The 17715-nt window shown below is 41.5% G+C and overlaps 1 protein-coding gene across 8 annotated transcripts in view; it reads right to left on the bottom strand.

The window, feature by feature from the left end:
* LRRC7 (leucine rich repeat containing 7) overlaps nucleotides 1–17715 on the bottom strand; it is a 161307-nt gene that overhangs the window by 72550 nt on the left and 71042 nt on the right. For all 8 annotated transcript variants that reach the window (XR_004389942.1, XR_003992540.1, XM_030494089.1 and 5 more), the window contains exons 3-6: nucleotides 13938–14055; nucleotides 12979–13057; nucleotides 12191–12280; nucleotides 9723–9779 (exon numbers count right to left, since the gene is read on the bottom strand). Coding sequence is in view for 6 of the 8 variants with exons in the window: in XM_030494089.1 (XP_030349949.1) it covers nucleotides 9723–9779; nucleotides 12191–12280; nucleotides 12979–13057; nucleotides 13938–14055 (344 nt within the window). In the remaining 2 variants the exon portion in view is untranslated. The remainder of the gene's footprint in view (nucleotides 1–9722; nucleotides 9780–12190; nucleotides 12281–12978; nucleotides 13058–13937; nucleotides 14056–17715) is intronic.

Genomic DNA, 17715 nt, shown 5'->3' with positions numbered 1-17715 from the left:
AAAACCGTGAGATTCATTACGACTTCATATATTTGCAGAAAAAAAAGCAAACTAGAAGGTTACAGACAACAGCTAAGTCTGAACAGGGTTTTTTCCAGTGCTGCATTTGACAGTAAACATAATTGGCAGCAATTCTCAGAAATGAGACTGTGTGGCTAAAACATATTGCCTCTATTTTCACATAACTGTATTTTATTGCAATCAAAGCCTAAAACTGTGCAATCAAGAATAAAACACATTGATTTATGTTTTAAGACTGAAAACACATCGATATGAAATGGCTATTTGAATGAAAGGAGAAAAACCCCAAACCACTCTTCCATCATCATCATGTCCATAAAGTCCCTTTATTCCTGAATCAAACCAGGAGTAAGATGACAGCTATGGAATATTTGGGTAATGCAAGAAGATTGCACTAAAACAATCCCAAACTGAGGGGACAGACAGAGGTAACTGGAAAATCAATCTCTGTCAGAAATGTATGGATTTAAAGCAACAAAGAACAACAGAACAATGCAGGCAAGCACCTTCAAAGGACGATTATCAGTGCTGATCAATGCACAGTCTTATGATGTAGTTATATAATTTGTGATAAAAATTTACCATTTCTGGTTGATTCCAGCCAAAACCACCCAAACCTGCTGTGTGCCCAGAGCAGATCTGATGTTGCAATACACCAACAAACCATCAGGACCACAACACGTGCTCCTTGAGTTTCATCTTTCCCCAGTTTCCTGGTGAGAACTGGAGCCTGGGGACAGGAGGAGGGTGACTGGTGGGCAGGGCCAGCGGGTGCCCACCTCCAGTGTGCTGGGACCCTCCGGAACAGCTCCTTCAGTAGCCATGAGATGGGAGCAGCTCCCACGGTTGGTTCCCCCAACTCCTGCCTCCCCTCTGCCCCGAGCAGACCCACCCTCATACAGGAATAGAGCCCCAAGTGCTGCTTTTGTCCTTTAGTAAAATGGAGAGGGATGTTCTTCAGTCCTAAAAAGAGGAGGGAGCAGGGACTGAGGAGTTCGATACTTTGGAAACTTCTCCCTCCTGCCCCTCACAGCCAGCTTACCTGTATTTGTTACTCTGCTAAGACCACACAGAAGAAGTCATTCTCTTCCAAGTTGCCTACACATTGACTGTGTGTGTAGAGACAAACACCAACCTATCTCCCCTCAACTTCTGTCTTCTTAGATTAAGGAACACATTATTTTTAGAGCCCTTCTATATAATACACTCTGCATTCATCATTTTTCCTATCAGATTAGGATAGGACCTTCTGTAGCTCCTCCCCATCCTTGTTGCATCTGGAGCTTTTCCAAATGAGGTTTCCCTTGTTTTTTATACAATGTCACAAACACTTCTTTGTCTCCCGTGAAAATACTTTGACAAAGACTATTTGGCACTCTCATGACTCTATTAGAACAATGACTCAGACATTCTACATCCCACTAAAACACTTGTGTCTCTCTCTTCCAGGATGATTTCTGATTCAAGAACTCCTAATTTATAACACCAATTCCTATTAGTCCCTCAGTACATGACCTTGTACACTGTACCATTAAATCTTACCCAGTTTTAATTGCTCTCCTCTTCAGAATTATATAGTTCTTCCATTTTTAGAGGCTGTACTCAAGAACTTGATCTACAACTTACACTCCTCACAAAGCAAATTAATTCTGAGCAGGAGCTGAAGACCAAGAGAAACGTTTTCCCCTAACGTTAGCTGCTAGGAACTGACCCTTTTGGTAACATCCCTGTTGTACATCATTTCCTAACAGCACGGTGCTGCACAAAAACAACAGCCCTAATACCTACTGTCAAGAAAAGCAAAGAAGAGATGAGAAGCCAGAGCTTCAGTAGGGGAACAGTGAGTCATTAGGACGAATACCACAAATACGAGTCTTTTCTCATCAATTACCAGCACCACAGCTCCTCAGCCACAAGTGAGTCACCATTTACAAATGTGGTTTGCTGCAATTGTTCAACTTCACAGATCTCCACTGAACCCTGAGATGTTTTCCTCAGCCCCAGCAGCTCTGAGAGCAGAAATCATACCAACTACTTCAGTTTACTCAAAGGTGTTGGAGAAAATGCAGGCAGGTTGCCTGGTTGCCAGGTGCGAGCGACAGCACAGGTTCGGTTTCCAGAATCTTCCCTGAGATATGAAACAGTCTCGATTGATCTCAGGAATTCAATAGGATCTTAATGTCCCAAACCATTCAGTTTGGGAGTGGCAGGTCAGCTGATATTTGTTGCTATGAAGAGCAATGAATATTGATGACAAAGCCTAATCTCAGAAAATATAAAGCTTAATGCAAATTAATGAGCTTCCATAGAAGTAACCAGACCAGGCTTAAATACAAGCATTAGGTAACTTAAAAGCTTTCGGTTTTGCATTTGACACGTTCCTCTCCCAAACCAGTTGTAAATTCAGCTATGAGATTTGCTTGAAGAACTGCTGATTTACTTCAGTTCCTGTAATAACTTTGAGCTCTCCTGACACAACCATTGCGCTGTCCTAACACAATGTGCAAACACCACAACCAGGCTTGTGGTGTTTGCATGCCCAACAAAAGAAACCTGGAGAGGGGCTTTGGACAAGGGCCTGGAGGGACAGGACAAGGGGAATGGCTTTAACCTGCCAGAGGGGAGATGGAGATGAGCTCTGAGGCAGAAGCTCTTCCCTGTGAGGGTGCTGAGGCGCTGGCACAGGGTGCCCAGAGAAGCTGTGGCTGCCCCATCCCTGGCAGTGTTCAAGGCCAGGTTGGACACAGGGGCTTGGAGCAACCTGCTCTAGTGGAGGGTGTCCCTGCCCATGGCAGGGGTTGGAGCTGGAGGAGGTTTAAGCTCCCTTCAACACAAACCTGTCTGGGATTCTACATGTCAGCCCATGGAAGTGTGTTTATATACACACATGTATATTGTGTCTCTCTGTTTGTGTATGTAAACAGACATGCACACAAAATATGCAGTTATATTTAGCCAGTACCTATCTCTGCTTCCTAAATATGCCGGTGTTATTATGCTATAAGATATTTTTGGCTTTACTGATTCCCTCTTCTCCTCTGTGAGGATTCTTTCCTCAGCATGAATATCCTCCTTTGAACACCAACACAAGGGCACAGGTCTTTGATGCATCTTCGTTACTAATACAAGAATAAAGTTATACTCAAGCTCCCAGAAAACAGTGAAGATGGAGATGAATATAGATGAAAATATAGCCTGTACTGATGTGAACTATGCATAATACAACTGTCTTAGCACTTACAAGGGAAAAATATTGGGAAAACAATGCTAGGATTTAACCAGGTGACCCTTTGGTAGAAGGGCAATAAAAATACATTATTTTCAATACTGTGAACTTATTTCCAAGTTGAACACAAACTTCTGTGTTTCACTTCTTTTTGGAGCGGATCAGACTGCAGTTAGAAGATCCATTGCCTAACAGTACGTCTATTATAACTAAAGAGCTAGAAAAAGGGCACAAGGCCTAAAAAGGCAGCCAGGACTGGAGCAATCAACCCCAGAGGCTGACTGCCAACACTGCTGCTGCGTGACTTGAGGTTGACTCACCATAACATAAAAGTTGTTTGCTACAGTGTAGGCAGCACAAACATGACTTTGGCATTTGCATCCACTGGGAACTTTCATTCAACTAGTTTGAAACAACTAATGGCTGGAAAAAGTTCACTTTCTGTACCAGTATATGTTAACACAAACCAAAGTGCTCAGTGCCTGAGCTCTCGCACATTCAGTAAAATCCACTTACCAAACAGGAAAACAGAGTGCTGTCATTTACATGGCTCCTCAGAGAAAACTGAGTATCCTCTGCACCAGAGTGGTTGGATTAATCGTACAAGTCAGAAAGGCATCATGAGAGCTTTCTGTGGTTCCTACAGGAATGTCCAATATTCACAGCCATTCCTAAAAGATGGCCTTATAATGAAGTGTAGACCTTGGAGTTCACAGCTCCAAAACACAAAAGGTATTTGGTAAATGGCTTCAAAATTATCAACAAAGACACTCCCAGCCTAATAATTAGTTCACCACCAGGTAAAAATCTCCTTACTGTGCCATTGTACAGAAAACCAGCACTCTAGTTTGGGCCAGAGGTGAGGCAAAGCCTTGTAAGCTGAAGCTACAGTTAAGAGAGCAGGAAACCGAGAAGAGCATAACAGTGGCATAGAAGCTCTTTATCTGGACTGAGGTGGGAATACTGGGACAATAATGTGAACCCCCGATTCACCAAGCCAGGGGCACACACACTCATAAACACCATTCACTCCTGCTTCACCAGCATGATTTTAAAATAGCCAGGTATGTGCTCTCAGTAACTCCCAATAATGGAAGGTCTAAGAGAATTCCCAGAGGAGCTGTGGCTGCCCCATCCCTGGCAGTGTTCAAGGCCAGGTTGGACACAGGGGCTTGGAGCAACCTGCTCTAGTGGAAGGTGTCCCTGCCCGTGGCAGAGGGTTGGAAGTGGATGAGCTTTAAGGTCTCTTCCAATCCAAACCGGTCTGGGATTCTATGATTCTATGTGCTCTGATACAGAACTGAAATGTGCAACTAAATGTAGTTTTTTCTTATAAACTTGAGAAAAACCTTAAAGTGGGATGTTTTCTGTTTCACTAGACACAGCAGATGAAAAGTGCAACTGTAATCACAGGTTGTTGTGCTGAACCCAGAGATGCTGACAGATGCACTGGCATTCACGGACACCACCCACACAGGCTAATGCTAAACAACCCACACAGATAAAACTGAACAACTCTGACAAACAAGCAGACCTCAGACTGTTGAGGAAGAGGAAGGAAAATCAGAAGTGCTCACTGGGTGTCTCTACCCTCCTGATTTTATGCTCAGGACAATCTCTTTTCAGTGCACATGGCCCTGGGCTGTCTGTACATGTGCACACTGAAGTGTGTCACTGGTGCTCTCACAGCTGTTTCCTTCCTGGTGAAGCCACAGCAGGAATCACACTGTGCTCCTTGGCTCTCAGCCTCCTACACATGCTCAGCACATGTCGAGGCCACTGACCAGCATGGCTTGGAGCAACCTGCTCTAGTGGGAGCTGTCCCTGCCTGTGGCAGGGGGTTGGAACTGGATGAGCTTTAAGGCCCCTTCCAACCCAAACCAGGCTGGGATCCTGTGATTTCCAAGAGATACATGCAAAGGTCCTTCACTGAAAGTTCTTAACCTAAGCAGGAGATCAGAGAGGGTCTTCACAGGGATAAATAAATGACCAAAGACTGGAAAAAATACCAATTTTAAATGAGAGGATGGAGGAGGAGGAGCTGCCAACAGTCAGGCTCTGGGCTATGCTGGTTAGTTTGGTTATAAACAACAGAGAAAGGGATGTTAATGGAAAGAGGTTTACAGATACCGAGTGACTCAGGTCCTGCCAGGTAAGGGTTGATCACTGCCACAAACCTGACTGAGGGCAAGACAGGCCCTTGGTGGGACATGTGGGACTTGTCAGTCTCCTACCACAGACCTCTACATGGTTCCTCCCTTAGCAGCATCCTCTTCTTTTCCCATCTCTTCCCAACCAGGTTCAATCCTTATTTAGCAGGCTAGAAAACTGGGAATTCCATCTCTCCACTCTGAGAAATTACTCAAACACAGAATAATTAAACGCTGAAGCACAGACTGCCTCTCCCAAACCCCACTGAAGCTAACAAGAATCCATTCACTGAGTTGAATGGCTTCAGCTTCGGTGCAGAATGATCAAAATCATCACCAGAAACTGGATTCAAACACATATTTCAGGAGGGCAAGGTCACAGAGCAGATGCCACAGAGCTACTGGAGCCCATAAAACACCACCCTGGGCTATTACACAGTAATATTACGTGTTGTTACAGTGAGTAAAGATCAAGTACATTTTTTCCAAACAGAACAATAAAAATTGTCTTCATTTGGTCTTCAAGCCAAAAGACAACCCTGTGATCTAGGAGATGACACTGTGCAAATGTAGGAAACTCAATCAGAATCTCACAAATGCTCTGAAACACTTCACAGAAATTCAAGAGAAAACCCCCAGATTTTTCTATTTTTGTGTCATGAATTAAAGTTTTAATAAAATATTATAAGTTACTTGCTTTATTGGCTAGAGATTTCCACGTTTCTAACTGCTCAGGGGATCCTGGAAACCTGTATCCCTAATGATCTTTAATGAAGCCATAGCAGACAGAAAACAAATTACTGATTTTATAAGAGTATTGTGAAGATCTACAGACTCAACATACAAGTATTCTCAGTATGTTAACAATATCTGCAAGCCTAGAAGTATCTTCTGAGCAGAAGGGACTGCTGACAGAAACCAGGATCATCCTGCAAGGATTCCACCTGAAGAGGGATGTGCATCTCTAGCCTGGCAGGATCCAGCCCAGCAGCATCAGTTGAAATGTATGGTGTGCTTGTCAGAGGGAATCAGAATGATCAGCACAATGGTTTATGAACAATGCCTTCACTAATTGTCTGTCAGGGAAGTGTTGGGAATACAGTGACTGGTTTGGACATGGTTTGGAGGCCTTAAACTTAGGGCAACAAATTCAGTGATGGGAAGCTCTCATTTTTAACGCATGATGCATCGAAGAGGAACACTCTGGAGATGTCTGCTCTGGTTAGAGAGTTACCCTTCAGCCAAGCATAGCTTGTATTCACTTCATCTGATATCTTTATAATAACTTGAGAACATTTTGCATTCAGTTACTATGGATACATTTGACAACAATCTCGACTGATGATTGAGTATGAAATACAGCAAAATTAGAGCTGTGGTGAACACAAAGCACATCTAATTCCTGTTTATGCCAAACTGCTAAATGTTTCCTTAAAAAATTCTTTATACATAGACTTGACAGCACAGAACAGAGGAGAAAATATCATCTGCTTTTCAGTAACTTTTTGTTCAACATCTTCTAAGTAATACTACAGAGCAGAAGTTACTTAAAACAGTCTCACAATGCATTTCACATCTATTTAAAAGCCAAATTATAATATTATTATTTATTTGCCTTCCTTTCCATGTCTTTTCTTGCGTTAGAACTACTAAACAAGCTACCAACCTAATCAGGTTTTCTTATTCATGATACATGTAGTAAATTTTAGGATAAGCAAGAAAGCCTTTAAGTACACAGCTGAACCTGCACCACTGTTTTGCTACTAGATTGTACAATATATTCTGACTTACGTTACTGCATTTGTTTTCTTAACTGTAGATGGTTCATGGGGGTTGGTCTCTTTTCTCAAGTAACAAGCAATAGGACGAGGGGAAATGGCCTCAAGTTGTGGCAGGGGAGGTTTAGACTGGATAATTTGGAGATATTTCTACCCCAAAAGGGTTGTCAAGCACTGGAACAGGCTGCCCAGGGCAGTGGTGGAGTCCCCATCCCTGGAGGGTTTTAAAAGACGTGTAGACGTGGCACCTAGAGACATGGTTTAGTGGTGGACTTGGCAGTGCTGGGGAATGTTTGAACTTGAGCTTGAAGGTCTTTTCCAACCTGAACAATTCTGTGATTGTAGGCACAGCTTTCTTGTCACAATTTTCCTTCTCTTATTGGCTGAGAAAGGAAACCAGGCTGGTACTCAGCATTTCCCTGTTTCCCTGTAAAGGCTGAATGCCATTCCAGCGCTGCTTTAGCTTCACTTGCCTCATTCCCAGCTCTGCATTGCCCAGGGCCTCATCACTCTCCTTCGACCTCCCACACTCAGCCCTGGTCTTCCCAGGCCCACTCCAGTATGCAAAAAGGTGCTTTACATGCTTTTAATAAGAAGGGTCAAATTCACCCTGACAAGGAATCGGGATGCAATATTACTCTGTAATATGTGTTAACTCCTTTGTTTCCTTTCTTTGCTTGCAGAGGACAAAAGCAGCCCAGAAATGCATCCATCTCCCTTTTTAGTCCCAGCTGATGCAAAAATGACCTTGTCAACTTTCTTCGTCTTACTCTACTCCATAACACAGCTATCCCTTTCGTCTAGCACTTTTAAGCATACCATTTTCATATGCAAACCCTTCGATTTCCAGTTGATCTCAGTAGCATACAGCAAAGCTTCAGCCATAGCAAAGAGCAGCGAACAAACACGTCTCCAAGTAACGCTTCCCTTGGTGACATGAATCAAAGCACCTCCTCACTGTCAGAATCAGGCAGTGGGAAAAGTCACACTCAGCCACCTTAACACACTTAGTGTTACTGAAAGCAGAGGCTACTGTGCTTAGGTATGAATCTTCCAAACACTTGCAAAATTTGCCTGTGAAACACCATGTATCACAGAAAAAAAACCCCAAATCATCAGTAACAACAACACATTCCCTATCGTGCTCCCACCAAATTCAACAACAACTCTGTTATCTTTAATGGGATGAGATTGAGTCCGGAAATACAAAGATATTCTGTTTGATCAAAAATGTTCTGTTGTGGAATTCCAACTCTTCAGCCCTAGCACACACATCCGTTTATTCCATCCAGCACCTTCTGCATGCAAAGACTGCAACTCCCTGCTAAGAGAGACTGATGTTCACAAGGCAATCAGATAACATGAATATATACAGTGTGGATACAACCTTCTGGGTGATAAAAGACCTCAAAGCCTGCAAATCTGCTGTCCTGACAGGTCTCATTTCTAAACACAGATGAACACTTTGATACCAGATTGAAGCTTTTTTGTCTGTTTTTCAATAGAGTAAATGTATTCAGAACAGAGGAAATAAACGTTTATACAAAAAAGAAGTGGTTTAAGCAGATATAAAGAATATTGCCTTTAAAAATAGCTTTCCTTTAAGAAAGGGAAGCGCTGTGGGTAAATCCCACGGGAAGTAGTGAAAATGTCACTATATCCCATTAGAGGCAAAATGCCTGAGTAGGAGATTTTGAGAACTGCATGCTTGCTAAAAAGTCTCCTTTTAACTGTGCTAAAAAATTTACACTGCGGTATTAGCACCACTTCTCAAATACAGCCTATTGCCACCACAAGCCTCACTTACAATGGGGACATACGCCCCTCACTCCTAACAACCCCCAAATCCATGGACATGCTTTCACTGGATAGGATCCCAATACAGAAAACAGCCACATAACATAGTCAGAGCACAAAACATTCCTTGCTTTGCGCAGGGCGACATCCCACATTCAGCATGGGAAGTGGACAGATCCATTTTTCATTTCTTTACTGTTTCCTTTTCAAAATATCATTTACATGTAGGTTACATTATAGCAACAGACTACAGCAACTTATTTTTTTGGGTAAATAACTCCAAGAATCACTGCCAAATTGGCATTTCTTCCATTTTCTGATGGAAAATGGAAGGTTTCTACAAAGAACTGCAACCCACCAAATACATCCAACTTCTGTACACATCATCTGAGGAGATTGTTCCACTGGTACACTGAGTGTGTGTTCAATACATCAGATTCCTTCTTGATAAAGAAAATGCATCACATAAGCACTGACCAGGGTTATCTCTTGCTGTTTTCCATTTCTGTTCACATCTCAGTTTGAAATGTCATGTCATAGATTTTGGATATTGAATTACAGTCAGCTAACGTAAATGTACCAGTCCTCATCTTCCATTGTACATTTGCTTTTTGCTAAAAACCTTCAGCAGAATTGCTTTAAACCATGGAAGAATAACTCTTCACAGAAACAATGTCACTGCATTGCTAGCAATACAAATCTTTTGCCCTTTTGGGAATTTCAGGTTTATGTAAGTATTCAGCCACTTACTTTGGTAGAGTTTTCAAGTGATTTTCTCTTAACTCCAAAATTCGCAATTTGACAAGTCTGAAATATGACACAAAAGAATTAGTTCATTCAATGAATTAGTTCAGGTACCCCTAAGAATGAGCTCAAACTACTTATTTCAACAAAAAGAGAGGCTGCTTAATGCACAGGAGTAAGATGTCTGGTTATTGTGGGGTTGAATAGGGTCAAAATGCATTCAGAACCAAATAGCTTCATGCAAGGTCAGACAGCTTCAGATAAAGATGTTATCTTTCTTTACCTGATCTCTTCTGAAAGCCTTTGACACATATCAGGATTTCAAAGTAATTCTAAACTATTTTTATGCATTATTCCAACAAGGCAAACATAGTAAAAATTTCTCTCAAACATTTCCAGATGTAATGAAGGATAAAAAGCCACCCCTATTCAGCTCACAACTTCTGCATTTTTTGAGCACTGAAATCTACAGCTCCACACAGGGAGACTGATACACAGATCTCCCCTGAGTTTGCTGTATTTCAAACAGGAGCAGGACATGTGCTCACGTGCTGGCATCAATTAGAACCTACACACAACAGCACTTCACAATTCCATGTCACTGTGCAAACTCCAACTGGCAATGTTATTTACGCCACAGCAATAAATCTCATGAAGTAGAATAATGGGAAGGAAGAAGGACAGTGAGTTCTAGCAATTCCATGAATCCTGCTCCTCATATCACTCTGTCTCCACAGTCCAAGTCTTTTAGTGCCACAAATGCAAATGTGTGGCTGTGAGAGAAGTCTATAAAACCCCCAACAAAGCTTTAGGTAGTTCCCTGTCCAGCCCAAGTTTTCTGCTTCATGCAGCCTCAGGCTTCCTGATATTACGCTCTTCTAGAAAGCTACGATTCTACTTTGTCCTACCAAATATAGCAGAAAACATTTCAAGTCCTGGTTGTGCTTAACCAAGACTAGAAAGAATAACTTTCAATGAGAAATGCGGAGAGACATTTACATTCTGCTTGGTCAGGTAGCACTGTTCCTGACTTTATTCACATGCCTAAATGAGACTGTAACAGACCAACTGAGTCTTATTGTACCAGAAGATATAAAGAAAGCACTAAAATGTGGAGAAGAGCACGAAGGGAGATATAGGTAAAGAGCTAGTCAACCAAAAGCTGTATGCTAATGTGGGAAGTTCTGAAAACATGACCAGGTTTTGTAAATGCAAGATACCAAATAGATAAAATAGAAGCAAAATAATCATCAAGGAACTATCATCATTTTGTGTAGATAAATTATGCATTTGTGAAGGAAAAAAAAGAAGTTGGTGCTTTCTGCTAAGAGAGTTAGAATATGAGGCATGTCCTGAAACACAGAGATTATTAGACAAAGCACCAGCAAGGCTTCAGAAGAGCATAATGGATATAGACACCACACACCTGATAAATTGAGGGTGTTTCCTATTTCATTTATTTCTCCTTGAATTTGAACATCCTGTGTGACTCCAAACCACAGAAGAAAGCTGTCTGAGGATTTACTCTGCTCTTCCAAACACTCCTCAAATGCAAACAATGAGAATTTCTCTTCCTCCTCCTCCTTCAAGCAGCATTTTCTAACAGGTATTGCAGTTGAAAGCCCAGACCCAGCTCAGGTCAGTGACAGCCCCATCAAGGGAGTGCTGATAAAGCAGCACTTTGTCAGTGCCTAAGCAGACAAGTGTGATTTCCAACACAGATTCTGCCACCTCTGTGTTCATTTTAGAGGGCTGAGTTGATGTCCCCAGTTGAACAATAATGCACATACAGGTGCTGGGTGGACTGGGGAAAATACTTATATTGGGGGAATTCTGCAACACCACCATGGATTTCCTCTGCTAATCCTTTGTCTTCTGAGCTACCTGCCCAACTGGATGATCACTGCCATTTGGCTATGGCAAATTGTGTTAACTTTGATTTCCTCCCCCTACTTTGTCCTTATCTAACACTTTTTGGCTCAGCTTCTGCTGCATTTATTTTTACCCTTATTCTCCAGCCTTTCTGCTCTGCCGTCTTTTGAATCTCCTCTCTGTTCCGGCTTTCACATTTTATCTTTGGTTACTCAACCACGTTCAGTCATTTCTTTCTTCCCTTCTGACTCTCACCACATTTTCTTTCCATTCAGTTTTCAACAGGAATAAACCATATTGTTATTTTCTGCCCTTGACACAATTCAATAACACATTTGATCAAGGACAGGTCTCCTCTTCAATTTCTCTCTCTTCTCACCTTTTCCCTAAACCACCAAACTGCATCGCTTCACCATAGAATTCCTGCTGACACAACATCCTTCCTAACAACAATCATTCATCAAAATACGGCTGAAAAGCCAAAATCTCTTTGGTTTTTTGTTTTGCTTTGTTTTTAAAAAGAATACAGTTTTTAAATGGTCCCTTAAAGCTTAAACTGGGTTCATATGAAAGAGCAATGCGCTTTGATGACTAATTCTTACCTTCCAAAGTTAGCTGGAAGAAACTCCAAAAAGGCATCGTTTAGATAGAGCTGGGTCAAATTTAGAAGTTGTGTGAAGCCATCTGGCAGCCTAAAAAACAGTTAAAAGCTTAATGCTCCCACCAAAGTTGCTATGGAAATGACAACAATGTATATTTAGAAAGATGACTCTCTCACACCTTCTTTTTCTACCTAAATTCTCAAGCAGAACTCATTACAGACAACATTTTTGCCCACTTTCATCTCTTCCACGTTGCTATAACCACATGGAATGCAAATACCTGGCACATTCAAGTTCCATCAGCCTTTCCTCCCTTCCCAGCTGAGGGGTTTAAGTCAAAGGTGTTTTCTTTCTATCTCTCTTTTTTTTAACTGAAATAGTAAAATATCATCCTTTCATCTCCTACACTCCAGTTTATAAATCATGGAATTGCAGCACAGAGGTTTGGTGATTATTATGGCAAGCTTTCTGAAGGAATAAGAGTTGCCAAGGTCCCAGCCAAGAGATGAGGGGACGTGCGGTGCAACCTGCCTTACTTCCCAAGTGCTCAAGAGGCTCCATCCCATGGACTGCTTTGCCAATGCTTTCTTTACTACGTGGAAAGACACCACATTTGTTCCATGGCACACAGACCTTTTCATACATACATCAGCCCTGGATGTATGAAAACAATTAAATAATTTAAATCAATCCTGCAAAGGAATTTGATATGATGTCTTTAAATTGAAGGTCACTTTGTGTAAAGTTTCTGCACTTGCAGCATACAAGCACAAAGTAGTGATACTCACTTGGAGACTGGATTGACACTGGCTTCAATAATTGTTAAACATTTACAACATTTAATATTCTCTGGAAAATCTTGAATTCCTGAAAAAAATATTGAAAGGATCATCATACACACATAAAAAACCTGTTCAACTTGCTTTGTTCATAAATCATTTGGCATTTTCAGATCAATCTTAGGCTGTAACAGGAAGAACACATATGGTTTAGTATTATAGTGTAAAAGATGATACTTAAGCACTGAATAAATACACCAGAGCAGATATTATGCCTTGTATAAAACTATTATGCTAATGCTTGATTTATATAACCTTCTAGAATTAAACAGTGATGTCATCTGCACTGAGACTTGTGCCTTTCATTTCTTTCCAAACTGTTTTTCTTCTTTGCCTCCTTCTGTTTGCTGGAGAACATGAATATATTCCTGAGAGCCTCCAGGCCCAGACCAAGAGGAAATCTTTCACATTTGAGTGCCTAAGCCTCAATTTCAAAACAAAGACACTGAAATTCAGCCAGGCAAAGGCTTTTAGGCTCATCAATATAACGGGATAGAATGTACATGCCTAATTTGGGAACACACTCAGCAAACTAATCACTGCCTGTATAAATCCTGGCAGTTGTTCACCTGCAGCCTCATAGGCTTAAATACATCACACAGGAGCCCAGTAAGTGCGAGGCCACTTTGGAGAGTGGAATGGGCCATAAGTGCACTGAAAAAAGGTCTCCCACTCCTATTTGCAGTGTTCCTCAGTCACAAACCATCACAGCATAAAGCAAACTCTACTCCTTCTATTTAGAGAAAAGTAAACGAGGTAGATACCAACCAGACTTCTCTAAAGTGCCAGACAGAAGAAGGATACATAATCTACAATAGGAGCAAGTTTCTAGAACACAAGTTTGTTAACCATTAGGAATTAAAACCTCATAGTCATTACAATTCTTTCAAATACTTTTGATCTCTTACCATTTTTACTGATATCAAGTTCTCTGAGATTCACCAAGCTGGCAATAGTGGTTGGCAGGCTGGAAAGGTCGTTGTCTGGGATGCTCAGCTTGCGGAGAGCTTGACAGTTGAACAGTTGCTGCAATACAAGAAGATGCTTTACAGTGATTCAGGCAACAGAGCAGTTTGGGATCAATATTTATACACAGAAGCAACAAATACCACAAACCTATGTTTGCTATGTAAGAATTCAATAATCAAAAAGTAATGTGAAAAGCCATTATTTGAGAAGACATTCTTCCAGGCTGCTCAGTATCAGAAACAGCACAAACACAGCTGGCAGGAATAAGCAAAGCAGTTGACTGACAGCAGGAACGATCAGAAAGAGCTTTCTGTCAAAAACTCACACTCACTGCAATCAACATTTTGTAGGTACATGATATTTTGTATGGGACAAATCAAATCAAATACTGTTGTGGCCTGTGGTAAATTAAAATATTTGATTTTATAATTCAATTTCATGATAGGTTTTAGAATATTGTGACTGCATGCAGAAGAAATTTGCTATCTTTAAGAAACAAAATGCTTTGACATTCCCAAGGTGTTCTTCAAATCTCCCCAAAATTCAGGATTTGATTCTAACTTTCATTCAAATTCAGATTCAAACCTTATAAAATGTCAGAATTTCCACTGTAAAACCAAACTCTCCTTTCAACCTGAAGTAATCAATAAACGATGCTGAAAGCGCCGATTTCACACGGCTGCTTTCCTCATGAAACACCCCTCTCATACACCACCTCACAGGTGGGAAAATGAATGAAACCACCAATGTTAAGAGGAAGCAGCCGTGAAGAATGATTTCACATTTAGGCATGTTGCATCGCCAGGTCAGAGGCGCCGCAGATGAAGAACAAATAGGTGCATATTTTAGATTAAGTAGCCAATAGGTTCTTCAAGCCCAGTGCTGGCAGGTGCAAGAGAAGAACGCCCAGAGAAGCTGTGGCTGCCCCATCCCTGGCAGTGTTCAAGGCCAGGTTGGACACAGGGGCTTGGAGCAACCTGCTCTAGTGGAAGGTGTCCCTGCCTGTGGCAGGGGTTGGAACTGGAAGAGCTTTAAGGTCCCTTCCAGCACAAACCAGTCTGGGATTCCATCATATAATTGCTCGGCTCCACATTCCCCAGCAACAGTCCTGTGGAAAATGGACTGCCACCACACCAGGCTGCAGGAAAGACCTGCTCAATGTTACCCACTCTGTGGCTTCAGGCTCCAAAAGCATCCTGCTTTTCAAGAGTTAAAAGTTACCAAACCCTGTAGGACCTTCTGCAAAAATGGATTCACTAATGGCACCAGAAAATTCAGTGCATTCCAGGCAAGAACAACTTTGATGATCCAAGGACTGGGAAGCCATGTAAGGACAGGCTGAGAGAGCGGGGACTGTTCAGCCTGGAGAAGAGAAGGCTCCGGGGAGACCTTAGAGCAGTTTCCAATGCCTAAAGGGTGGCTACAAGAAGATGGAGATTCCCTTTTGACAAGGAGTCACATGGAAAAGACAAGGGGTGATGGGCACAAGTTACTCCTGGGGAGATTCTGACTGGACGCAAGAGGAAAATTTTTCCTAATGAGAACAACCAGCCACTGGAATAATCTCTAAGTGGTGGATTCTCCAACGTTGGACACTGTTAAGATTCAGCTGTACAGGGTGCTGAGACATCTAGTTTAGGTTGTGCTTTGCCTAGAAAGGTTGGACCTGATGATCCGTGAGGTTGCCTTCCAGCCTGGGATTCTATGAAATTTTCTTTGCAGGCATCTCACAAGGGTTCTTGAAATGTTAGTGCTGTGGTTACGCCAGATTGAGTCTTTCTTTCTTTTCTCTATCAGAATGAAGTCTATATACTCAGCTCCAGGCTATTTGAGAAGGCATAATGATTTCATTGTCTAGATGAAAAACCCAGCCGAGCACCTGGAGAGGAGAAAATTAACACACAAATGTCATGCAAATGCCAACCTGACCCTTCACTTTAAGCAAATTTTAGATCATTTCGAAAGCGCATTTTTCTGTCAAAACTTTCTATTGTAATCCTTTAGGAAATCCTGCTTTTCCTTCCACATAATCCATTCTCAGAAAACTGAGAGGGAACCATATGAATTAACAGTGCTCAGAATGAGAAGCCCCACACCACAATGGCTATCAACTGCCACCAGACACAAAGGGAAACACATCATTTTGGACAAGACTCGAAAGGAATGTAATCAATAGGCTCTTGGGTTGGCTCTTGAAGTTTCCAGCCACATTACTGCAGGAGAAGCTGTAGACCACAGTAACACTCAGCATGTGGAACCTGCACAATATTGGTACATATAGAAACCATACCATGCTATTGTACCTGGAAAATTAAATTCCCAGTGCATGTCCCCAGCCGTTCCCCTGGAGAATTCATATTTTAAAAGCCAAGGAAGGGCTGGAACTGTTCTGACAGTACCTGAACAGATACAAGGCTTTGGAGCTGCTGAATGAAGCATAATAAAAAATATTCCCTCTGGAGTAACTTTGTGATGTCCTGTTGTATCAGGAATAATAAGAGTGTGAATACAGGTATGCAGCCCTAAAATTGGCCACTTTTTCTTACCCACTGCATTTTCAAAAGGTGCCTTTCTCAATTTCTAGTGCTTTCTGGCTTTGGCATCATGCCTCTGTTGTAATCCTCGCACTGTATACCTCCCTGTTCTGCTGTTCTTTCTTTCAGGCTGGGAACCAAGTGGTGCCAATAGAGCTGTGATTCGACTTCTAAAGATGGGCTGTCATTCTGAGCATCCCATGTTCCTGACTGACCAGCAGCAGAGGCTGTTGGCTTCCAGGGCTACTGGAGAACAGTATGAAATTTGTGCTCTTTACTTCCCATAGGCATGGCTGTGAAATGGATTGGCTCGTACTGGGGGAATCTGATGTCAGGAATACAAAGAAATAACACTTCGTAGCTTTGCAGAACACAAACATAATTTCTTAGTGACAGATTTAGAAGAAGGCTTCAGTGCCTTTAATGGAAACTATAACTTACATAGCAAATGCAATGCAAAAGAGAAATCTATGAATTTATAATACCTACCCACATACATGAGCTATACATTAGCATTTACCTCACCACCTTTTTTACGTTGGTTGTGTTTTATTCTCAGTGAGATATTTGAGCATTAAGATGTAGCCTCTAATTGCAGGAGCATATTATTTTACCAACACGTGAGATAGCAAAAGACAGTGGTGGCTATTTCTAGAGTTTGTTGTTGAAGACAGACAATTTTTTCCTAAGGCATTACCAAGTAAACTAATTTTGTCCCTTACAAAGAAGTCCAAGCCTTTATAAGGGAAAGCTGCTGGGGAGAATTTCCATCTCATTCATGTTTTTCTAGATACTGATTGCCAGTGACTCCACCTTCATCAAAACCAATATTCACTTTTATTAGTCACTGATTCATGTGGCTTATACAAATAGGGGCATATTTGCAGCAGTAGTTCATGATAATGAACTCAAAGGCATATAATATTATAGACTTGGCTAGATTTAGGGGAAAATAGAGAAGAATTATCTAACAATCCTATAAATCCTTAAAAGAAAAATATTAGAAATGAGGAACTAAAAATCAATTTCTAAGGAAGACAGAAGGAAAAAGAAAAGGCATTGTTATGATACATAAAATTTAAGGTAAAAGATTAAAGAAAACCCAAATAGAATGACTTTAATACATCAGATTACTGCAAAACAATGTACTGCTTTCTAGAGTATGATGCAGCAGTGGAAGTAA

This window comes from Strigops habroptila, chromosome 8, assembly GCF_004027225.2.
Source record: "Strigops habroptila isolate Jane chromosome 8, bStrHab1.2.pri, whole genome shotgun sequence".
Lineage (NCBI taxonomy): Eukaryota > Metazoa > Chordata > Aves > Psittaciformes > Psittacidae > Strigops > Strigops habroptila.
Note: the sequence above shows the minus strand (reverse complement) of the source record. Positions and strands in the feature narration are given on the sequence as shown.